The sequence below is a fragment of the Thamnophis sirtalis genome, unplaced genomic scaffold, assembly GCF_051295495.1.
Source record: "Thamnophis sirtalis isolate CommonGarterSnake01/CBP01778 unplaced genomic scaffold, rThaSir2_p1.2 scaffold_9, whole genome shotgun sequence".
Lineage (NCBI taxonomy): Eukaryota > Metazoa > Chordata > Lepidosauria > Squamata > Natricidae > Thamnophis > Thamnophis sirtalis.
This window is the reverse complement of record NW_028261389.1, coordinates 32,381,399-32,406,098: the sequence shown is the minus strand read 5'-3', so window position 1 is coordinate 32,406,098 and position 24,700 is coordinate 32,381,399. Positions and strand designations below refer to the sequence as shown.

The following is a 24,700-nucleotide window of genomic DNA, read 5'->3' as shown; positions in this document are numbered from 1 at the left end:
AATAGACGTCTAAGCTGCTTTCACCAAAATTATAATTAAAACTTTCTCAAAGTTCTATAAAAACGTGTATTTACACTGGCAACTGTTAAATATTACATAACTGATTCAATTGAATCAAATCATATTGAGAAGTTGCTTTATGTACTTTCCTATAGGCTTGTGATTTTATTCCTTTCAGAAAGAAAGCTGACATTCTATTTTATGTAGTATCAAAGATAGATAGCACAGTCCAAATTATATTCATTCAGAAGGACATCTCTATTCAGTAAAACATACATTCCCAAAAAGGATGAAGACAGCAGCTTAGTATATAAAAGAAACACACGAGCCTTGATCTCTAATTCTTAATTTACTATCCAGAAGAATTTTGTATTAATTAGGGATCCAGTGTATTCAGAAATAAGGTACACTCTAAGCATGCAACAATTCTTGAATCAAGACATATCTATGTATTCTTAAATAGATATAGCATTTAAACATTCTTGTTTATACATGCACAGAACAATCCGTGGTACAATGGGAAGTCCAGCTGTTCCCAAAATGTTCATTAGCCATCTGAGAGGAACGGAGATTAAACATTGATATCAGAACATTTTATTATGGCTTTGTTCCTCTTACTGCCACACTGTAGACCTGTAAAAAAACAGGAAATATTTCACACTGTGGAACTATTTTGTGATTGCAGAGTACGAGTTCTGCACTATCCAGAACTAATAAAGCTTAGGATAAGAGACTTGAGCACAATTTGATAACACTTTAAAAATATGCAGCTTGTTCTAAAATGGCATGAGGGAGTAATTATTGTCCTGCTATTATTTAATTTTTGGAGTGCTACTTCAGCCTGAAAAGAAATAGTGTACACCTGTTTCCTGATCAGGAAACAAAGCAATGCATCAGCTCAAATGGAAAAGATTCACATGCATATCAATATGCACATCACAAACACAATACTGTTGCATGATCACATTACTATTAAATCAAATTTAATTTGTCTTTGGCAAATATTTAACATAACATACTTCTACTAGACTATTACAGAATAGAGTACCAAGTACCTAGAGTCTTGGAATATCAGTTCCCATTGTGTTATAATTATACGAAAAATACTACTGACATATATATTTAAAAATAGGTAAAGCATAACTTGCATTTGCTTACTTTAGCTTTACTGCAGTACTGGATGTAGAAGATAACAGGAAAAAGAAAGGAAGGCATCAGAAGAACAGGGGCCATTCATGCTATGATAATGAAAAGATGTTAAGATATGGAAAAGATACAAATGAATGGGTTTTTGTCCTCAGTTTAAAGCTGCAAGTTTTCTTTAGAATATGAAGTCACAATTAGATTATAAAGTTGTTTGAAGTTGGCAGCAAGGGATTTTTAATTCTCAATTGTGTAACCATAAACAATAATCTTCATCCTAAGTATGCAAATTATGTGGTCAGGAATACATGAGGGAAGAACAAAAATAGATTTTGTTCAGTTCTTTCAATTCATTCAAATTTAATTTTTACTTGGAGCCATCAGGATTTTTTTTTGTCGTAGACCAACTATTTAATCTTTTCCTCAAACCCCCCCAGCATGGCAGTCGTAGGCTACATGCGGCTGTTAACACTAAAGGGCTGGGCACCTATAACTCTACCTGTTAGTCATCATCATCATCATCTTCTGGTACAAAGATATCATGTTCTTCAAGCAAGGCTGCAAAACTTTTGCTGATTTGTGTCCCAACGTAGAGAAAGGGAATTACAATGGCAAACACACGAACAAGTCCAAATGGCATCTACAGGGATTAATAATGAAAAGCTGGTTAATATTTATTGGCACATATACAAATGAACACATGAACAAATTTATAGCTGCCAGAGTATAACTAAAACTGGTGGAAAGAACAAAAAGAATCACACAGCTGCCTCAGTAAATTTAATGGTTATCTTACTGTACTTATTTTCAGGAGGATTCTTTAAAATTACCTTTAAATAAAGAAATCATGAAGCATCTGACTGAATAAGTACTTAGCACCCTTAGAATAATAAAGATAGTTAATAAAATATATCTTCAGGATATTTCCTATGCTGGGCATGAATAGAATAGAATTCTTTATTGGCCAAGTATGATTAGACACACAAGGAATTTGTCTCTATTGCATAAGCTTTCAGTGATGTTGTTATAGTTAGTTGCAAAGTTGTGTCCTACCCATCGCAACCCCATGGACAACGTTCCTCCAGGCCTTTGTCCTCTACCATCCACTGGAGTCCATTTAAGCTCACGCTTATTGCTTCAGTGGCTCCATCCAGCTACCTCATTCTCAGTCGTCCCCTTCTTTTGCCCTCAATCTTTCCCAGCATTCGGCTCTTCTCCAGTGAGTCCTTCCTTCTCATTAGTTGGCCAAAGTATTTGAGTTTCATCTTCAGTATCTGGCCTTCTAAAGAGCAGTCAGGGTTGATCTCCTCTAGGACAGTCTAAAATCTTCTCCAGCACCATAGTTCAAAGGCCTCAATTCTATCGCGCTCAGCTTTTCTTATGGTCCAACTTTCACAGCCATACACTGCAACTGGGGAAACCATAGCCTTGACTATACGCACTTTTGTTAGCAGGCTGATGTCAGGGTGCCAACCTTGCCAAGCTCTCGGTGTACATACAACAATAATCTACAAAGGAAATCTACTTGTTTCAAATGACAACCACAGAGATCACAGAGCACAACGGTATCCGCGTTTGGATGAACTCAACGTCCATATCCCAGTCTTTGGGACCGACTAGCAGCTCTTTGGTTCTCAACTTACGCGGGGCTTTTGTGTCCCTTCTATATCGGTTCTCCTGGAATCCCAACCGCTTGTCAGGCGAAACTGCCGCCGAGTTTCTAAAAAAAACTCGTGGTTTTCGGGGATGACCGGGTAGGAGACCGCTTGCAACGGGATAATGGCATCCCTAAAGATAAGCCGGCCTGCTGCATAATTGCCCCACCGATTTAACAAAAAGCGTTCTGGCCCTTTAACAAATCTGTTATTTCCGCGTCTGCCCAGAACGATTGTTTTATCGCTAGGCAACGGTCGAACACCAACAAAACCCGCCCTTCCAAAATAAGCTACACGCGATTGGCTGAGACAACCTGCCAATTTACCCCATCCTCGCTAAGCGATTGCTCGGTTTGGTTTCCTACCCGTTTCTTCCTTTAGGAGCCACGACTACCTTTCACGCTAAACTCACTTTGACGGGCTTAGGCAAAATGGCGCCAGTCCGAGTAACGGTCATATTTCGTGAGGATAAAACCGTTGCTAAGGGCGCCTTCTGATTCTCGACGGGTCGCGACCTTGCCCAAGAGCCAGCCGTTGACCACAACCGCGAAGCCATCTCCTCTAGGCAGCTCCTCCCCTAGGAGTCGGACGCTTTCTCGATAACCGGAACTCGCCAAAGAGTGGGCGGTGCTTTTTCAAACCTCGCGTGATAGCAATAGGCGGAAGGGGAGATTTTTTTAATCGCGCGTTTCCGAAAAGTTTGAATTAGATGTTTGTGTGTGTGTTTTTCCGTTTAAATGCCATGTTAACATTCTTCTGGAGCGGCATTGAAAGTTGCCAATAGAAATAGAATTTAATAGTTGAGTAACGGAGTTGTGTCTTCTTTGTATCTCTGCTGGCCTCTTGTGGTTCGTTGGAGTCTTGTAACCTGGGTTTCCCAGGCTTATTTCTCAGTATCTTCCCTTCATCTTTATGTGAATTGGGCGGGGGGTGGGGACAGAATGATCAAAGTCTTGGTCTGGATCAGGGGTCCCCAAACTTGGCAACTTTAAGACTTGTGGACTTCAACTCCCAGAATTCTCCAGCCAGCGGAGTTGAAGTCCACAAGTCTTAAAGTTGCCAAGTTTGAAAACCTCTGGCCTGCATTCAAGTCACCTTTATCTGATTGTTGCCTTTGTAAATTATCTTACCTCTGCCTTCCAAGGCCATCCTCTATAAAATTTAAACAGCATAGAAAAAAAAACAAGAGCGTGGCTTCTGGATTTCTGATAATAGTGATGGGAAGGTAGATGGAGCAGGGCTAAGAATAGAGACCTCAGCAAAGTTGATTCCAGGTATTTTGTTTGCAACTTCTGGCCAGATCCAGTCCAAATTAACCCCCGTAGTACAAAGAAAAGACATGCTTTCCACTTTAAAGTCAGCCAACCCTTCTAATTCTTCAAGATGCACTTTCACCCTGTTTTGTTCCCCCAAATCCCCTTTGAAAATTTCGAAGCCTACTTTGCTGCCAACTCTGCTGCAAGCATTCTGTATCTGTCCAATAAATAGATGGTTCCATGACTGGACATTCAACCAATGCTCACTTCACGTGCTTCATATTCCATACCACGGCAGCCCCCAACCTTTTGGTCCCAGGGACTTGTTCCACGGAGAGAGGTTTTTCTATGCACTGGAGGGGGTCGTGGTTTCGCGCACTGTCTGCATCCCACAGATGGGGCTTCATTTGTTTGCGCAGACCAGTTCCTGGTATGCCATGGACTGGAGGTTGGAGATTTCTGCTGTACTCCCACTATGATGGGAGGTTGAAGCCAGCAAGGCCCTTTTTCTCTGCATAAAGAATTTGTGAAATCCGAGCTATTAGATAGCTCCTGAACCTCCCAGTGATAGTGGTGGTGGTGGTGGAGGGAGTATTTAGAAAAAAGGCAAGCAGAAGTTCCTTCTCAGTGAAGAGTTCCTTCTCAAGAGCTCCAGCATCCCTACTATAAAAAAAATCCATTAAAGCAATTCTTCTTATACTGTAACTGAGCTGGAGAAGTCAATTCAATCATCAAGTTTAGATAATGGCATAGGGATGTGCAGAAGTTGAACTGATAAGAGCAGCACAAACAGCATGCAGAAGCACCCTCCCATTCCAAGCAACAAGATAAAAAACAGAAACTGATAACTTCACCAAAAAATATATCAATAATGAATAAAACTGCAATTTTGGGAATCACGACAAAATGTGATGGCCTCCCAAGATAAAACTTTGCAAAGATAAATTGTTAGGGATTGCCACATGACAATCTATATGCTATTTCTAAATGGCACTTGCTTGGGAACAATAGCAGAGAGGCATTGGTGACCTCTCTTTTTCTTATGGGCCACAGACTGTTGGTTCTCTTTATTCTTTTACAAGTTTATAATTTTGATAAACCTACTCTAAAGTAAAAACAATTTTCTCAATACTTTAAAAACCAACACATTTTATTATTTCATATTTTTGTGTAAATAAAGTAATACATGATTCATGAAAATCTGTGCAATTCGTAAATTTGTTTCCAATGTCACATAATTTTCTTTGGCTTAAGATAGACTCCCTTCTGGAAAGTATAAAGTAAGTGTACACTGCTTTTAAAAATTAATCATTAAGTTTGAGCCACAAATTATGAAATAGTATTGTACTATTTAGGTAAAATGCAATTTATAAAACACATTTTATTTAAAATAACATACAATGTATATGTAATATAACATTACCGGAATGTTATAGGAGGTTATTAGCTTTATTATACAAGTTAGCATGATTTTTTTAAACTACTAATAACAGTGTTATTGTGATCAAAACTACTGGCGGAAAAATCTGGAACCAGGTATACGTCAATCACAATGTAATTCATACAATTCCCCAAACTTAATTTGCCTAGCATGTATCATAGCAATTTAGTTTTATCATACTGAGCCGTCAAGTTAATTATTTTCCTTTCTGAAATAATAATCTTAATTAGATTATTGCAAATGACCAATAAACTACCTGTAAGTATATAACTATTGGCTATTACTAATGCTGTATTAATCTGCAAGGGAATAAATAATTGTTTTAATTCAATAGTTATGTTATATATCAGAAAGCAGTAGAATAATAGATAAGATTATGAATGCTGAACACGAAATTAAACTCCTATTCACATGAAATTATGTAAGATTGCTTTGGATGAATTTTTGCCAATAATCTGTAGCAATATTATGAATGGAACTAAAACAAAGTATCAAAAGCAACAAATATAGCTTTAGTCCAGTCTTAGGAAACTATTGTATAAAAGTGATACCGAGGATGATTAAATTATCACACATTACATTAACAATTTGAGAGCAGCTGCTGTTATTGTGTTGCTTGGGTAACCTTATTTGTGCTTTTTCTGCCTTTTGTGTTAGTATACGTAGTCCTTGACTTATGACCACAATTGACCCAAAATTTTGGTTAAGTAAGACAGTTGTTAAATTAGTTTTGCCCTATTGTACAACCTTGTTTGCCACAGTTAAGTGAATCATTGCAGTTGTTAAGTTAGTAATGTGTTTGTTAAGTGAATCTTGCTTCCCCATTGACTTTGCTTATCACAAAAGGTGAACATGTGACCCCGGATCCTGGAACCGTCATAAATATGAGTCAGTTGCCAAGTGTCTGAATTTTGATAATGTAGCCATTGGGGATACTGCAATGGGGTTGGTGTGAAAAACAGTCATATGTCATTTTTTTCAGCGCCAACAAACTGTTTAAATTCAATGTCTATATATGAAGATTCAGTTCCAAAAGATAGAAAAAACACAAGTAAGGTCAGCTGAAGGCATACCCAGAGTTGCATTTGACTCCACAAGATGGAAGTTCTTGAATAAAAATATATATAGACTATAAATTCTTGAGATGCTCTTAGGGAAGCAACTTTTCACAGCTTTGTCCTCATCTGCATGAAAATCTAAAGTATATGAAATGCCTATAATTAAAATATAATGTGTAAATTGTATGATCTGTTTTTTCTACACTACTATACTGTTCCAGCATCTGTCAAAATAGCTGCAATATACAGATGAAATACACTTAGTAATATTACATGGAGCAAAAAGGAAGAAATGACACGTGGGTTCTTCTCTTGCATCAAGTAGATTTTCTGAAATAAAGGTCTGGAACTCTCTTTTGAGCTGATACAACAATTTCTTAGAAATATCTTCTTGAATTCTGAATGGTGTATAATTACAAATATAGTGTTTTTAAAATTCTTGGCAATAACATGTAGTAGCAATAAATAATAGAAAGCAGATTTTAATTAATCATCCAGTCTGGAAGATGCAATAATGGTGTTCCTTAGATTTTATAAACTAGGAGTAAAACCTGCAAGTAAAATAAGGACTCCTGCCTTGGGCAGGGTGTTGGACTATAAGACCCTCCCTCCACCAAGGTCCTTTCCAGCCATATGATTCTATAAGTGGTTCAAGAGGCCTGCAGAAACCTACCTTAATGTCCATTTCTCTCACTCCTGCAAAATGTATTTTCTTCAGTGTGTTCCTATTTCTACTGTCTTCTTTCTTTCCATCCACTCTCTTCTCACCTTTGCAATTTCCTGACCGTACCAATTATGCAACTTTGAGAAGCAGGCAGTCTCTGGAGATACTGGACTTTCCTGTGTGGCAGAGGCAGACCCCGCCAAAAATGTTCCACCTCCAGCACTGCCTGTCAGTTTTCGACGAGGGGGTAAAGGTGGGGGCTTCAGAAATCCTCCACTGAAATCAGAACATGCCATTTCTGCAAGGGTGCAACTATTGTCCCATGTGGAGTAACCATTTTCCAAGACGATAGGATGCTCTTGAATGGATATCATCATGGGATTTGATAAATGCCTTTTGCGGCCAGAAGAGAGTTTCTTTGGTGATTTATGGCTAGCAGCTAAGCTCCTCTGAGCCTCTTCTAGCTGTTTCTCTAGTTCCTTGACTACTAGCCTCATATAATCAAAGCTGGCCAGTGACAGTGCCTTCACCCAAGCCTCCATGGCAACTTGGCAGTCGGCAACCAACACGTACGATTTGCCACCACTGCTATCAAAGCGGATGGCAAAAGCAAATTCCTCAGCAGCTTCGCATAGTTCCACTGTGCAGCCCTCTAACACAATGAGACCCAGAGGGTCACTGCTCTCCCGCTCTTCAAAGTAGAACAGCAAGTTGCCCTTGAGAATGAACCAGCGGCGCTGGTAAGAGGGGACGTGATGGTTGTGGTGATGGCGCTCCATTCTCTTGCGCAGAAAACCAGTATGATCGGCTGGAGAGTCACATGTGGCATAATGTACCACACTACGTTCATTGAGTTTCATTGTAGTAATATCTGCCTTCCAGAACAGAATGAGAAGAAATGTACTGAATTATCACATGATGCATATTATTATAATCTAGATAAAACTGAATATAGAACTATGTATACACATATGCACTACTGCTATAAAATACTTGTCAGGTAATGAGGATTTAATAGCTGCCAGCTTGTGTAAGGTTGTAAATTGTAAACTGTAAGCTGATGCAATGGGGATGATTCAGCAATATATGTATTGCCTCTTTAAGACTCTAATGGGGTCCACACAAGTTATTTACTGCTTTAAAATATACATACATACATACATACATACATACATACATACATACATACATTGCTATGAAATACTGATTGCCATTTAGGGTGATTATATGAAGATGCCCATCACAACTGTGCAGGCAAAGGCATGGGTCTTTTTATGTGTACTCCAAACATAATCTATTAAAAAGAGGCAGGGCTTCAATCATGTCATCATGCACACCACTTTTGACACCCCCTTTCCAGTGGATGCTCCCATCTGCTGTTTAACCTTCCTTTCTAAGGATATTATTGTGGATATTTATAAAGTAACAAACTCTATGAAGCTAGACCATATAACCTCTGATGCTAAACAATAAAAAGGCATTTTCATTGCTTCATTGTTTAATAACATGAACAATTCTTGATCTTTGTAAGTTGGTTATTCTACATTTATTTGCAAACAAATCGCTACCCTGCAGTGTAAATGACCATGGATTTTCATTAAGAGTTTTGAATCCCCCAGCTCCAAAAGTTGGAGTGTTTCCATCTTTTCTCCTGGGATGGGTTGGCATTGCCACATTCAGACTAGACTACATCTCAGGGTTTTCCTGGACTAACAGATTCCGAAAATGTGAGTTGTGTCTATTCCTGGACTGTGAAGACCTTTTCATGGTCATTCATACCTTAATAACCTCATGATGAGACTCTGTAACACATTTTACATGGGGTGCTTTGAAGAACATCTAGAAGCTTAGTTGAGAATGCAGCAGTGGGTATTGGGGCACAGCTGGTTGCACCCATTTAAAATTGCTACTTCATGAACTGCACAGGCACCCAATAGGCTTCTTCTAGGTGGGATTCAAGGTATGGGGGGGGGTCCCCAACCACTTGGACTAGTCCAGACCTGTTAGGAACCAGGCTGCACAGCTGGAGGTGAGCAGCAGGCAAATGATCTCTCTTCCAGGCTCATGGAAAAGTTGTCTTGCATGAAATTGGTCCCTGGTGCCAAAAAGATTGGGGAACACTGGGTTATCACTTTTAAAGTCCTGCATGGCATAATACCAGGCTAAATGTGGGGCCACTTTCTCCCACAAACATTTGCCTGGCCCTGAAGACATACCCCAAATACATGTTACTCCTCATACTCTTTTAAACTTTACCATCTCGTAGAAAGCAGGGAAGCATGCCTTTTTTGGTGGTTTCCCCTATGCTCTCCCTCTCAATACATGGCAGCCCCCAATTCTGCTCTTAGGCTACCAAGACCTGTCTTTACCCTTGGATATTTGGATCCAGCAGCAGCCCCTTTTAATTGCTTTTTATAACAGTACTGGGCTTGATTACCATTTTATATCTAATATTTAATAGAACCCAGTTTGAAAAAATTGGACTCACCTATTCAGTGGTGGGTTTCAAAAATTGTTCGAACCTACTCTATGGGTGTGGCCTCCTTTATGGGAATGGCTTGCCACCCATGTGACCGGATGGGAGTGCCTTGCCGCCCATATGACTGGATATGAAGATGCTAACGACACTTGTCAGAGCCACCTTAAATTACCTCACACTGGCATGCATAAGAATATGATGTAAACTTGTTTTTTAAAAGGGTTTGCGTTAAAACAACTTCAACACACGCAATGTTCTGATTGCACCACAAACGCAGTAGTTATCCTTAACTTTCACAGAGGCACTGAGTTTTATAAATATGAGCATGATAGTGTAGAATAATCATATCCAAGGACCAGTGGTGGGTTTCAAAAAATTTTGGAACCTCTTCCGTAGGTGTGGCCTGCTTTCCGGGTCCACTGGTGGAACCTCTTCTAACTGGTTTGGTAGATTTGACGAACCGGTTCTACCGAATAGGTGCGAACTGGTAGGAACCCACCTCTGCACCTATTGCCCAAATCAGAATGACTATGGAACACAAAACCTAAGGAATAGCCAGGAGAGGTGTGCCCGCACCAGTCTTAAGTGGCCAGTAAGTGCCAGGCTGATCTCGCTCCTGACTATACCACAAAAGGAACAACTGGGGAAGCATGTGGGATTCTACCTATCTGTGTCAGGAAAAAGTGGAAACACCAAGGATCCCTTGAAGGCAGCCTGAGCTATGAACTGGGAATTAGATGAAGGCACCTTTCTGAGGATACAAAAGAGGTTGTTGCAGTTTTATATATGGCACAAGCTCCAAGTATAAGTGTCACAGTGTTGTAAGCAAGAAGGCTGCAAGTTTAATTCCTGGCATCTCCAGGTAAAAGGTAGGAAGACGAACCCACCCCCTGGCTGGCTCTAGAACAGCCCTCTCCAACTTGGGCTGACTGTCCTGATAAGTGGAGCCTGCATTTTAGATAAGTGCCTGAGGAAGGCCAAAGAGATGGTTTCTCCAAGCAGAGTCGCGGAGTGCATTTCCTCATCTCAGGCAGACCCGGAACATTCCGAGACTAAAAGTTACCCTCGGAATTTCTTTTTCTCTCAGATAGGAAATCCTTTTCACAAGCTTTTAATGAAACAGAGGAAAAGGCAGGCTAGCTAGTTCAGGAATGAGTGGAAGTGGAGTGAGGAGGACACTCCGTACTAACGGAATCGGAATCGGAAACCTTTTTAAATTCGGGGTCAGGCCCATCCTAAAAATCTGAAGCGACGCTTATCCATAATCGTACCTTGTTCACCCAACTACCGAGAACGACGTTAGCTTCGGCTTTATCCGCTCCCTGCTTTTCTTAAGCAGTCGCGGGTCCTCTTTCTTCCGCTGGACTCCCCTGTTTCGGTGCCCTGGTCCTCGGGCAAAACCCGGAGCGTAGGATCATCAGAGCAGAAGCAAATCTTGCCACTATCCGGGGTGAGTTTTTTCGCAATCCAGATTTTCCAATCGCTTCCCGAGGGGAGGTTTCCTTCTTTTTAGACCCCCCTTCTCGTGGGGTCCTGAAAGCCAAGTAGGAAAGCAGCAGGCCGTATGTCAACAAGTAAAGGCTGCTCCATCGTTGTTCTGTCCTGGGCGGTTAATATCGTCTTCCATTTAACATAACTTGGGTGGGGAAATCTCCAAGTCAGCCGAAGGGTTCTCTTCGCAGCCCGAGGAATGTTGCTTTTATTTGGAGAACCTGCATTTGAGACAGAAGTGATATTTTGATTTTGATTTTTCTATGCACTTCCACTTTTCCTCCCAAAACACACGGTCGTGGATATATAGTCCCTCCCTCTCCCCTTTTGTTTTCCCGACAACACGGAGGAGATCGGTGGGGAGGCGATTTCAAGTCACCTGCGAAGATTGGTCACTGACTGGCATTTGAATTTCGTCTTCCCCAGTCCTCGCTCAACTCCCCTCCGCCCCCAGTGTAACTCCTTGTCTACCACAACGCATCACCTGAAAGAGGCGAGCGGGGTAACTCCCCGTTGTGATTACTCGTGTACTACCGTATTACCCGAGCAGAACCCAAGCGTTCTTTTAAGTGCATTCGTTTTATTTTCGGCCACGAGGGGGCATCGCGAGGCCACGAGTACATGTGAAACAGACGGAAGTCGGGAAACAAACAGGATCCGCAAGCAATTGCTAAGGAGGCGGATTGCTTTAGCTGGGCGTCGTGAGTCGGTCGTTGAAGAACGCTGGCCCTGGAGAGTACATGTTAAAAATATCAATAGCACTTAGACTTATATACCGCTTCATAGTGCTTTTTACAGGCCTTTCTAAGCTGTTCATGAAGTCGACTTTCTGAGCCCGAGAATTATAGTTAATAAACGAAAGGTATTGCATACCTGTTCAGAAGGGAGTTGCTGCAGGAGGATTTGAAAAAGAAGACGAAAAAAGTGGACTGAAATTAGGCGCTGCTCTTTTTGTTTCTTCTCTGCCTCTCTTTCCAATCTCTGAAATTAACTCAGGAGAAACGGAGAAGACAACCTGTACTGGCCCAAGAATTGGTGCAACACAAGAGGAGATATCTTCTAGTTCTCCCCCACCCCATATTCCACAGAGAAGTTCCAGTGCCTTAACACAGGATTTGTTTCCACTGATGGGAGCAGACTAGTTTGTGGATACAACATAAACTGTGTGACATATTCTGTCCTTTCTTAAGACATATTTTGGATCTCTCAAGGCTCTGCCTACCGTCTGCTTACTGCTCAAACACATTCTGCAGTTGAATTATATCTTGTCTTTTAATGTACACTGAGAGCATATGCACCAAAGACAAATTCCTTGTGTGTCCAATCACACTTGGGCAATAAAGAATTCTATTCTAGTCTATCACAGAGCACCAACCATCCATGGACACACAGGAAAGCCCATTTAAGCTATCAGTCGCTTTATTTAAGCTGGAGTCTTTGCCACCACTGTTGATATTACCATGCTGTTAAAAAAAAACCCAGCATTTTTGGAGCTGGAATAACACTTGGGAGCAATTCGAGATTGAAGAGACAATTAGTGGTGGTAGGAAACCTGCACTTGCTTGAAACACAAATTTCAGGGTGCCTAGTAGTAAGTGGGAAGGCCAGCCTAATTATACAGACATCGTTCATCTTTTCATTCTATATTCTCACCTGTTGTTGCTGATATTTATTAGAAAGTGGGAGGGGGGAGAGGATGGGTGAGTTTAAAACAGTGCAGTAAAGGGACAAAAGAGATCTGAAGAGAGGCTTCCCTGAATTCTGTAGCTAACCTGTCTCCACTGGATATCCACACTTGCATTTCTGGTTTTATGCTATGTGATTTCCTGAGGCATAGACATAAAATCAACTTGAAACCACTTCTACTAGTTTGTTGTGTAAAACTTGGACCACTTCAGCTCATAAATGTGCCACTAGAAGAATGTCCTGTATTGTGAGGAGACACCCAAGCAAATTATTCCACCTACAACTTTTGAAGGAAGGCTCCTAATGTCTCTCTTTTTATCGATTGGAACAGAGGTCCTCCAAACTTGGCAACTTCAAGACTTGCGGACTTCAACTCCCAGAATTCTCCAGCCACCTATTCTGGGAGTTGAAGTCCGCAAGTCTTAAAGTTGCCAAGTTTGAAGAGCTCTGCATTAGACTAATAAACGGGATGCATCTCTGCTAAGGGACATGAACGGGACGGCGCTACTCTGAACCTTGGGCGATCCAATAAATAAATAAATAAATAAATAAATAAATAAATAAATAATAAACAAACAAACAAACAAACAAACAAACCCTCTCTTGGAGAAACGGTGCATGAACTTCAGTTACTTTCCACCAGCACCGAGTGAAAAGGGCTAAGCTCAACCGACGCTCGCGTACATGGGCCACAGCAGGAAGCGTCTGCTGCTTCCTCTTTTCCTCGGGACAAAAGCGAGGGCGGTGGTGGAGTTGACGGGGCGCTGAGATCAGCAACTTATCGGCTGTAACTAGGGAGCGATCCAAGGGATCAGCTGATCGGTGGAAGGCCGGAAGTGAGCACGTGATTAGCTGCCCTTGTGCCAGGGAAGCGAGCGACTTGCAGGCTTTCGGTTGCGGCTGATGCAGCGCTGGTTGCAGCTTAATGTCTGATAGCGTAAGTGTCCCGATCTGTCTTGAAGTTTGGATGGCGGTCGGGATGGAGAATAGTCTTTTTCTCTCTCTTTTGTCTGATCAAAGATTGCATTGTATGAAAATGAACAGAAAAACGAATCATTGTTCCGGAGTACTTACTGATTACGGTTACAGTTATAGATTTGAATTAATTTAGGCCGTTTGTGCCATCAATGAAATATGTTTTCATTAAATGATAAATACCGAATTTACACATTTCCTCCAATGTCTTGATGCATCCAGAATAAGGCTTCTTTGGAAACGCGGAAGTTGGCTTACAGCAGCCACGGGCAAAAGGAAGGGTGGTGGGAAGAAGGGAGGACGGTTTCCTGGGAAATTCGTGGCCACAACGATAGATTTGACAACAGTTTGCAAAAAAAAAATCTATTGTCTTCCTTCATGATTTTTTAAACTTTCAGGTTAGCCCAGTGGTGAAATTCAATTTTTTACTACCGGTTCTGTGGGCATGGCTTGGTGGGTGTGGCAGGGGAAGGATACTGCAAAATCTCCATTCCCATCCCACTCTGGGGCCAGTCAGAAGTGGTATTTGCCGGTTCTCCAAAGTACTCAAAATTTCCGCTACCAGTTCTCCAGAACCTGCTGAATTTCAGCCTTGGGTTAGCCCATCTAATGGTTTCCCATCCAGATACTAACCAGGTCCAGCTGGGCCAGGTGTTGCAAGTCTGTTTCATCCCAAACAAGAACATTGTGTGTAATGCATCTTATCTGCACATCCCAGAAAGGTTTCAATTATTCATATGAAGCTACTTAACGCTGAGCACATAAGATTTATCTTAGTGAAAACTATCACATGATTGAAAGAAGTTCTCCAGAGGCCTTGCAAAAGACTTCCTCTGGCTGTGGTATCTGAGATTCTTTCATGGCAGATGTCAGATAGTGAACCTGGGAATTGCTACATGCTAATTACCCTGCCATAAGCCAACTTTCCTGACTTGAAAGTGCTGGGCTGTGTCATTTCATGAAGTCCACAGAGATGTAGAGCACTTAATTTAGTGAGCCTGTGGATTCAGCATCTTCTTTATGAGTGTAGTGTCATAGATGCTAGTTAGGAATGCTCTGTAATTTTGCTTCCATCACTGTGTGTGCTTCAGGATCCTGCTCTAACAGAAGCATGAGTCCCAGAATGCAACACTGGGAACTTGTGTGTGCGTGTGTTGTGGTGTGAAACAGGGAAGGGTAAGTGGGATCCAGAGTCAGTTTCATTTTCAATTGTTGTCATACAAGTTTGCTGAATTCCTCCTGCAAATTGGGTGGGTCATTCTCAGATACTTAAGTCCCAAATAAGAGCGATAAAAGACCATGTGGATTATATATAAGATCTCCAAAGAATAGAGCATTGCACTGATGGCAACTAGTGGCATTATAGTATGAAATGGAACAGTACCGGTTGAAGCACTGTTTTACAAAGTAAATTGAGGCAGAGCTGGCATAGGATGGTTGGTAGATGGATGTGAGCTTCTACCAGGGCTGTAGTTTATTGTTTGAAAAGATTGTTTTATTGTATTGTGTTTGCATTTGGTTTGCTGCCCAGAGTTATTTTGGATAAGCAGCTATATAAATTTCTTTAACGACTAAATGTATACCAACAGTGCTCTTAAAATCAGTGATAAAATTTAAAATAATATGCAGGAGAGAGTCAATTTGGTGCAGTGGTTAAAGCACCAGGCTAGAAACCAGAGGTTCTAAGTTCTAATCCTACCTTAGGCACGAAACCAACTGGATGACTTTGGGCCAGTTATTGTCTCTTAGAAAAGATCCTAGAATGGCAATGGCAACATATTTCCAAAAATCTTGCCTGCAAGAAAATTTCAGGCACTAATCCAGGCAGTTACCAAGATCAAAATTCACTCAAAGGAAAGAAAAAAAGGGCAAGGACTTAATGACAACTTATAAAATTTTAGTTTGGTGATATGAATGTTTTGATTGTGTAAGGTATTCCGTTCAGTGGTGGGATTCAGCCAGTTCGCACCACTTCGGGAGAATCGGTTGTTAACTTTCTGAGCAATTTGATGAACTGGTTGTTGGAAGAATTCATTAGGGCAGAGAACCAGTTGTTAAATTATTTGAATCCCATCACTGGTTCCATTGTTCAGAAGATGATAACAATAGATTCCAGGTTCAAGGCAAAAAAGGTAACTATGTAATTGAAGATTTCAACATTTCACTATTGTATATAAGAAATAAAAAAGGGTGCAGGTGGAACTGAAGGCTTATAAATATTTAACCTCATTAGATATAGGTGAAGAAGGAATTGGAGCAGAATGAAAACAGTAGAAAGTGATATTTCATTATGTTTTTGCCCCAGTCTGCCCATCTCTTTTGCAGTGGTCATCCCTCACATCCACGGTCATGAAATGTGTTATCTTCCTTCTTCTACTCCATGCCTTCTCCCTGGCTTTGGAGAATGGACTTATGAGAACACCCCCAATGGGGTGGCTTGCTTGGGAGCGCTTTCGTTGTAATATTGATTGCAAGGCAGATCCCCATAATTGTATCAGGTGAGTGGAAGAACCTTGGAAACGGTACAAAATCCAATCTTTTTCCAGATATGTTCCTTGGTTTCAAAATCCTGGGATTCAAGATGAGGGATGGCATGAAACGTAGAACATCTGAAGCTCCAGGAAGGCATCTGCCTCCCCTAAAAGTCCTCATGCTTCTCTGAATTTTGTTGCCAAACTGTAGTTTACCTTATTTTTCGGAGTATAAGACGGACCTTTTTCCCCTCAGAAAAGAGGCTGAAAATCTGGATGTGTCTTACACACTGAATACAGCATTTTTGGCCTCCCAAAACCCACCCCCTTCACCAAAATGGGCGTGCATAGACTTTAGGAGGCTTCCAGAGTGCTCCTGGAGGCTTCCAGAGTGCTCCTGGCCATTTTTTGCTTATTTTTACCCCCACCAGCACCAAACCCCAGGAGCACTCTACAAGCCTCCTAAAGGCTATTCATGCCAATTTTTTTGACAAAAAAATGGGCCTGTTTTCACGAAAAATGGGCCGGTTTTGGGAGGTTTGCAGAGTGCAAAAACTTTTTTTTTAATTTGCCTCTTCAAAATCTTGGTGCGTCTTATACTCTAGTGTGTCTTATACTCCGAAAAATATGGCAATTTTCTCATTGTGCAGTTGAGAAAAGAGTGCTAAATCGTTTTGCTATCTAAAAATATTAATGAAAATTAAAACATATGAGGAAATCACTAATTACCTTGTACCGCAGTATACAAACATGTAGTTGTTTGACAAGAACCAATAAAAGAGGCCAGCCTACAAGCTTTTAGTTTATTCTCATAGTGACATTGGTTGAATGAGGCATATTTTTAAGAAAACAGGAGGATCCTGTCCATAAGGAAGAGCATTGATGAAAACATAATATGGTAGGAATCTTAATTTTACTTCCAGATTATTGCAGCGAAATATTAAGTATGAAAGAGTGGTAGTGGGGATCTGACAGAGAAATGAACCTTTTTTATCTATTGTGGAGAATAAACTACTGCTTGACTCTGGCAGATTATGTCAGTGGAGTGTGAAGCCTGACATTGTCCGAATAGTAATTTTTATGGCTGATAGTTCCCAACGGTTATTCCTCATTGTCCACTTGGCTTGTTGTTCTTGTTTCCTTATAAACTGATTTTCCATTTGTGGGACAGTGAGACTCTCTTCATGGAAATGGCGGACCATCTGGCAATGGATGGTTGGAGGGAGCTGGGCTACGAGTACGTCAATATCGATGATTGCTGGATGGCAAAGAAGCGGGATATGACGGGACATCTGATTCCGGATCCTGAGAGGTTTCCCAGAGGGATCAAAGCCTTGGCAGATTATGTAAGTGAATATTTCTAAGGTGAGAGTGAGATCAAGTGATCCAGCTATGATTTTTTTAAAAAAAAAATCAAACGCTTAGACAACATTCCAGAGAAATTCCAGGGGAACTTTATGAATTCTCCAAAAGATCAAGGGCTTGATTCTTAATTGCTGTAGAAGATTTTTCAGCTCTGGCCAATTTACAGCCATAGACCTGGAATTGTACAGTAAGTTGAGCTGATAACTTTTGCTCAAAGTTACCCAGTGAGGAACATCCAGAGGGCCATGTTGTTGGGCAAGAAACTCTGCATCTAAACCACCAGATTATTCTGCCAATTCAAACTCTTATGTTTTCAAACATAGTCCTTGGCAACAGATATTTTTGAAAAGCTCATCAGTTTTCTATTGTGCCGTCCAGCTTGGTACCCTCCAGATATTCGGACCGTCAGTACTCCTAGCACATTTCCAGCATAGTGAATGACTGTGCTGAATAAGGATGAGAGGATTTAAAGCCAACATATCTGAAAAGGATTAGATTGGAAAAGAAAGGGTTGGCCGTTGAGTAAGAAGCAATAATGAAACATACCTTTTAATTTTTTTCTGTCTATCATCTTATGCAATGACTGGTAGAAGAATAATTTGAACTGGCCAATCAGTCAGCAGAAATGTTTCTATCCTTATAAAATGGGGAAAATGCTATCACACAATAAATATTGTTGTATGAATGTTCTATCTAGTTCACATTTGTATCTTTCCATTGGTGGAAACTTACAAATTTACATACTGCAAAAGAAGAGTTCATCCTTGGGGAGTTTGTTTGGGTAACTAGTTATTCATAGTTTTAACATCCTACTCATTAGGTAACTACTTTTCCAGTAACCAATTTCAATTTAAACCAAAATTGTTGAGATAATATGCAAATGATGAGAAAGAGGAGAAGCTGAACCTTTGAGGAAGTTATTTAAAAAAGACGCTCACCAATACCAACAATAACAATGTTTCTACTGTTTCCTCCATTGTATAGAATTTTCATGGGTCTTCTGTCTTGATCTCACAAGTCATGACATATTTTGCCAGGTTCATTCACGGGGTCTGAAACTTGGCATTTATGGTGATCTAGGCACCCATACTTGTGCAGGTTACCCGGGCACTACATTAAATTGTACTGAACAAGATGCTTTAACGTTTGCACAATGGGGAGTGGACATGCTGAAACTAGATGGTTGCTACTCATCATCAGATGAACAGGCCCAAGGTAAAGTTCATGGCTTTAGCATGCCTCTTTCTGCTTCTTTTGTCAGGGTACCAAAAGTTGCTAAAATATTTTAATTTAATTATATTACGCATTAACCAGCTAAAATAATTTGGTATAAATTCTGACTTTAACTCAAATGGATAATTGTTCTTGTTTTCTAAAGGTTATCCTAGAATGTCCAAGGCCCTGAATGCAACAGGTCATCCCATTGCCTATTCCTGCAGTTGGCCAGCCTATCAAGGGGGACTCCCACCTGCAGTGAGTTGTATTTCAGGAAGGATGGGGCTGACCTTAAAGCTTCTGTCCCTTGAACTTCTTCAGAATTTTAAATAAAGGTTTTGCATTACATTTTAACAATTTGGTGTTACCTGGGATCCATAAAAGCACTTACTTAATTTGCATGAGACACACTTCTTTAATCTTATATTGAGGTTTAGCATCAGTCCACCTAGATCTGTTGGCACAATGTTTTAATTGGCTGAAGCAGTAATTAATTATTAACAAGCTTATTACTACATGTAGTACTACATAATAATGTAATGCTATTGGATATTACATAGTTTGTTAATCATTAATGATACAGTGATACTGTAATTATGAGTGATAGTTATTCTCTTAACACAACCTTTGAGAAGTTCTATCCACTTTTCTTTGCTATGGTGACACAACTGTGCTGCTTTAGTTCAGGGTGTCAAACTCAGTTTCATTGAGGGCTGCATCAGGGCTGTGGTTAACCTCGGGGGCCCACTAGGTGTGGGCGACTTGGTGGGCATGGCCAATTGGGTGGGCATGGCCATCTTGATGCCATTCCCTAAACTGCTGGCATGTTTCCTCTTCGTATAGGGCAGACCAGGCTGAAGCCATGCTGGCCAGCTCTTTCCTCTTCACATTGGGTAGACCAGGACAGCCCCGCGGGCCGGATCTGACCACATTGTGGATCCAATCTGGCCCATGGGCCTTGAGTTTCACACTCCTGTTTTAGTTGGATAGCAAAGTAATTAAAACTAATTGTTTAACTTGGGTTTTCTTCTTTCCAATATATACAATGTTTCCCCCATATATTAAATACATCCAGAGTAGCCAAAATGATGTAAATTGATGATCATTTCCAAAAGATTAAATCAAGTTGACTAATTATTCTGTTTCATGCATTTTTTTTTGTTTTAGGTTAACTATACACTTTTAGCAAATATATGCAATCTCTGGAGAAACTTTGGTGACATACAAGACTCTTGGGATAGTGTCCTCTCCATTGTGGATTGGTTCTCAAAGAATCAGGATGTACTTCAGCCAGCAGCTGGCCCTGGCCATTGGAATGACCCTGACATGGTAATGTTGAGCTGAAGAGGATAATATGAAAGCTAAGTGGGTGAGAGAGGCTGTCTTTGGAATGCTAAAGCTAGAAAAAAGCTAATGAAGTTGACTGCTGGCAGGAATTTACATGTTCTTTCACCTTGTTTTCAACTCTTGCAGGTAATTTAAGTAGATAAACCATTTGTGTTATATTCTTACATTTGCTGCACATACTCATTATTTTTATCTCAGTGAGTATAACCTATACTAGAAATACCACAGAAAACCTGAATTCTATTAGTAAAATAATCCATACAAATGGGCATATATTGCTAATTTTTGCAAAAAATATGCTACATTGAAAGCATAAGTAGCTATATATAATATTGATTCAGATACCCTGCGGTCCTTTGAAAATATAGCTTGTTTTGCTTATGTATGGATTTTTGTTTTAGTTTTTAAAGCTTCGTTATCCCCTGCTACCCTCATTAATTTAATAATTTTTGCATTTAATGTTTAGATTAGAAAACTGACATCCCTAGGATGCAGCACTTAATACAGGTTGTCTTTGACTTGTGACCACTATTGAGCCAAAATTTCTGTTGCTAAATGAGATGTTTGTTAAATGAATTTTGCTCTGTTTTACCTTTCTTGCCACAGTTGTTAAGTGAATCATTGTAGTTGTTAAGTTAGTAACATGGTTGTTAAGTGAATCAGTCTTTCTCATTGACTTTGCTTGTCAGAAGGTCTCAAAAAGTGATCATATGACCCCAGGACACTGCAACTGTCATAAATAGGAGTTAGTTCCCAAGCATTTGAATTTTGATCATGTGACCATGGAGACGCCACAATGGTTGTAAGTGTGAAAAATGGTCATAACTCACTTTTTTCAGTGTTGTTGTAACTTTGAACGGTCACTAAATGAACTGTTGTAAATCAAGGACTACCTGTAGTTATGTCTGTTTGTCCAGTGGGATATTGCAATTAACTCAGCCTTGATATTATTTCCTAAACTTTCTTGTAGAAGAAAATTGGGGAAGAAAATTGAGGAATTAGGAACCTACATAGTTATTTATTTAGCATATGGTTAAATTAATAAAAATAATAATACTAATAACAAATAAAAAGTTACTTTTATTCAACAAGTTATCTTGGAATCAGTCCATATGCAGCTCTTGTTTTCTTTTGCTTTCATTCTTGACTTTATTATCCACCATTGGGTTAACCTCTTCTTTGTCCTGCAGCTAATCATTGGAAACTTTGGTCTGAGCCTTGAACAGTCCAAGTCCCAGATGGCCTTATGGACAATTATGGCTGCTCCTCTTTTCATGTCCACAGACCTCCGTGTCATTTCTGAAAGTGCCAAGGAGATTCTACAAAACAAACGGATGATTACAATTAACCAAGATCCCCTGGGAATTCAAGGACGTAGAATCCTTCAGGTAATGAAGACCAAGTGTCTGGAGAACCTTATGTGAATCCCTGGAACTGAAGAGTGTATATTCCTTCTTTTTGCTCCTCTTATGTGGGAAGCCTAGATTAGCCAAGGATATTTATTATTTATTACTGAATTTATTATTATTGAACATTATTTATTATTGAACATTCATGCTCCTCTCTTCTAAGGAGCTGATATTATCGTTCAGCAATCTGGCATACTCCAGATCCATTGTCATTCTTGTTTTCTTAATTTATCTGGAAGAAAGAAGGGTAGGAAGCCTGTGTGTATATGGTGTTCCCCATGGTGTTTTTGGCCCAAATTACAGCACTATGAATTGGTTTAGATTGAGTATGAGCTCCATAACTCATAACAATTGCAGTTGAAGAATTGTCTTTTCCTATATGACAACATCATCATTTCCTGTTTATGTCCTGGGAAAGATTTCCTTTAGAAGAATGTGCTTTTTCAATCTGATTTTATAGGAGAAATCTCAAATTGAAGTATTTCTGCGGCCCCTTTCCTACGCATCCAGTGCTCTGGTTTTCTTTAGTCGGAGAACTGATATGCCATATCGCTATACAACTTCCCTTGCACAGCTCAATTTTACAGCGAATGCTGTCTACGAAGTAAGTAAAAAACACCACCTGTATGTGGTCTTCCTCTCCATTACTGAAAACTTTTTATGGGAGAGGGGGATGACAAGCTGACAATCTCAAACACTACAGTGCTGCTTATATATATATTTTCCCCATGTTATTGAATTTTAATATTAAAAAAAACCCTTTAATAATCAGGTTATTTCCTGGAGTGATAAAACTAAACATAGCAAAACAAATCATAAAGCCAAAACTCCACCCCTCCCTCCAACACTACCATTCATTTGTGATGGAAGAGCAACAGGATTATTTACTATTTTAAGACTTTAGAATTCATGTTGGTTCAGCAATTAAGTTTTAGTATTTTTCATTGGGATAAATCATTGCTATGGAACAGCTACTAGAATATGAGAGTAGTTCCATAGGAGATGCACATATGATCATTTATCCATTTACTTGCCTTTGTTTTTGCTAGGCACAGGATGTCTACACCAATGAAATAATCAGTGACCTGAAGATTACTACCAACTTCACAGTGGTGATTAATCCTTCTGGAGTAGTCATGTGGTATCTGTACCCAACAATGAACCTGGAGCAGCCTTTCAACTTCATAAAGCAGCAAATTAAAGCAAAGAAATTCAGTCCCTTTAATCTGTGACAGCCAGTAGTTGAATAACTTCTTGGAAAGCTGTTAAGGATTCACCATTCCCTATTGGTACCCTTGTGGTACTTCAACAGAGGGACGGAAATGGTTTGTGTAGGATAGCAGTTTTACACAATATACAAATTGAGATCTACCTCTACACACAACGGAGATGCTATTAGTTCACTAGTATGTAATCCAATACTTCTAAGTAGACATAAATAAGAATATAGAGATTAGACTACTAATGATGGTCACATGCATTGAGATAATCAACCAGAAGCCGATTGTCCATTTATAAGTATAAGCATAAGAAAAAAAATCTTATGTTTTGTATAAGGAAATTCCTATAGGTCACTGAAATATATAAATTCTTGGATTCCAAAATTGAACTGGAATTGTCCTTTAATGTACAGAATTTCAAACTATAGCACTATAGGTATTTGCTTGTAATGATTTCAATTATGTCAGTAATTGAAATAATTACAAAAATTCTTTTTGTTAGGGTTCTAGCATTTCTTCTATAGTAGCTTCTCTGGCTGGCTTACTTAATTTTCCAGGATTTTTATAATTTTTATTCTTTTGTTATAAATAACTCTTTGGGGGCTGTTTTATCACCATATGTTCAGATGTTTATATTTTTAAATCAGGTTTTGAATAAAGATTATTGTTTCAGAAATGATTTGATTAAAAATGAATACAATTCCAAAGTGTCTGCTAATTCTGTGATTTATTTTTTCTTGTACTTTTTTCCTAGTCACATACTGTATCTTTGATGTAACTGAATCCCAGAATTGCCAGCCAAAATATAATCTATCACATCTGGAGATTACCAAAATAAGTTCGCTCAGTTTTATCCACCTCACTATTCAATAAGCTACTTTTAGTACTGTGATAGTATTTATCTAGAAACTACTATTTAGGTTATTTCTTTTATAGCAGAAAAACATGGACAGCATGCCATGCAAGAGTGTGTGTGTGTGTGTGTGTGTGTGTGTGTGTGTAGATTAAAAGGCAACACTGAGGTACTGATCATAGCAGCACAAGAACAGGCATTAAGCACTAGATCCATAGAAGCAAGGATTTACCACACTAGATAAGACTCGAGGTGCAAATTATGCAGAGACCTAAGATGTAAGATGCTGGCAGAAATAGCATATATTGAGTGACACAACGAGTAGCATTGTGTGCAAGAACATGTGCACAGTATATGGAAAAGATTGAAGTCCAAATGAGAGATCCTGCAGGAGGTCATGGAGAATAAGAGGACTAAGATCCTGTAGGACAGCAGTGCCCAACCTTTCTGGCACCAGGGACCAGTTTTGTGAAAGACAATTCTTCCACATGCGGGGTGGGGGCTTCACATGCAACCTAGATCCCATGTGTGTGTGCAGATGAAGCTTCTCTTGCTTGCCTGCTGCTTGGATAGCCCAGTTCCTAACAGGCCATGGACCAGTGGATGGTCGTCAAGAGAGGGAAAGTAGTTTCAACTGAGGTGAAACTCCCAGTGGGCTAAACAGAAGGCATTCAGGCCAGTTCAGGCACCTTGGTATCCCAGTCACATGAGAACCATGATGAGGAAAGGAAGACAGCAACATCAAAGTACCACCAAGGATAAGATAGATTCTGAACAGCCAGATCAATAGGTAAATCCATGCCGTCAATATGTATGCTCTGCTCTAATCATTTACTCTTCCAGTATAGTGAGCTGGCCAAAGGATATGGAAGCTGCCAGTGTGAATACCTTAAAGTTCCTCAAAATTTACAGAGGTTTCCACTCCAAGCCCATCATGCAGAAATTGTACACTAACCTGAAAGAGGGTGGGCA

The 24,700-nt window shown here is 39.9% G+C and overlaps 3 protein-coding genes across 11 annotated transcripts; 1 reads left to right on the top strand and 2 right to left on the bottom strand.

Annotated features, from left to right (window-relative positions):
- Positions 1–330: 330 nt before the first annotated feature.
- SMDT1 (single-pass membrane protein with aspartate rich tail 1) lies at positions 331–3,404 on the bottom strand. 3 transcript variants are annotated; one of them, XR_015697726.1, is made up of 4 exons: positions 3,211–3,404; positions 1,643–1,783; positions 1,159–1,238; positions 331–633 (listed from the first exon to the last, which is right to left on the bottom strand). XR_015697726.1 is itself a non-coding variant. In XM_087723244.1 (4 exons), the coding sequence occupies exons 1-2, from the start codon at positions 3,352–3,354 to the stop codon at positions 1,646–1,648; spliced, it is 282 nt and encodes a 93-aa protein (XP_087579370.1). In that variant the 5' UTR covers positions 3,355–3,404; the 3' UTR covers positions 331–633; positions 1,159–1,176; positions 1,643–1,645. The 3 variants fall into 3 exon arrangements, 2 of the variants coding, with proteins under 2 accessions (XP_087579370.1, XP_087579368.1); XM_087723244.1 differs by having other exon boundaries at positions 1,159–1,176; XM_087723242.1 differs by lacking the exon at positions 1,159–1,238.
- A 1,782-nt stretch (positions 3,405–5,186) lies between these two features.
- Positions 5,187–13,621, bottom strand: PHETA2 (PH domain containing endocytic trafficking adaptor 2). 6 transcript variants are annotated; one of them, XM_087723237.1, is made up of 4 exons: positions 13,471–13,621; positions 11,730–11,916; positions 10,968–11,408; positions 5,187–8,092 (listed from the first exon to the last, which is right to left on the bottom strand). In XM_087723237.1, exon 4 carries the CDS (start codon positions 8,075–8,077, stop codon positions 7,268–7,270), a length of 810 nt encoding a protein of 269 aa, XP_087579363.1. In that variant the 5' UTR covers positions 8,078–8,092; positions 10,968–11,408; positions 11,730–11,916; positions 13,471–13,621; the 3' UTR covers positions 5,187–7,267. The 6 variants fall into 6 exon arrangements, with proteins under 6 accessions (XP_087579363.1, XP_087579367.1, XP_087579364.1 ...); XM_087723241.1 differs by lacking the exons at positions 11,730–11,916; positions 13,471–13,621 and adding an exon at positions 11,567–11,653 and having other exon boundaries at positions 5,187–6,951; positions 7,227–8,092; XM_087723238.1 differs by lacking the exon at positions 13,471–13,621 and having other exon boundaries at positions 11,672–11,734.
- A 58-nt stretch (positions 13,622–13,679) lies between these two features.
- On the top strand, positions 13,680–23,585 carry NAGA (alpha-N-acetylgalactosaminidase). 2 transcript variants are annotated; one of them, XM_014052058.2, is made up of 9 exons: positions 13,680–13,810; positions 16,154–16,346; positions 17,491–17,665; positions 18,722–18,899; positions 19,063–19,157; positions 20,067–20,228; positions 21,437–21,634; positions 22,116–22,259; positions 22,705–23,585. In XM_014052058.2, exons 2-9 carry the CDS (start codon positions 16,198–16,200, stop codon positions 22,885–22,887), a joined length of 1,284 nt encoding a protein of 427 aa, XP_013907533.2. In that variant the 5' UTR covers positions 13,680–13,810; positions 16,154–16,197; the 3' UTR covers positions 22,888–23,585. The 2 variants fall into 2 exon arrangements, with proteins under 2 accessions (XP_013907533.2, XP_013907532.2); XM_014052057.2 differs by having other exon boundaries at positions 13,686–13,810; positions 16,174–16,346.
- Positions 23,586–24,700: the final 1,115 nt, after the last annotated feature.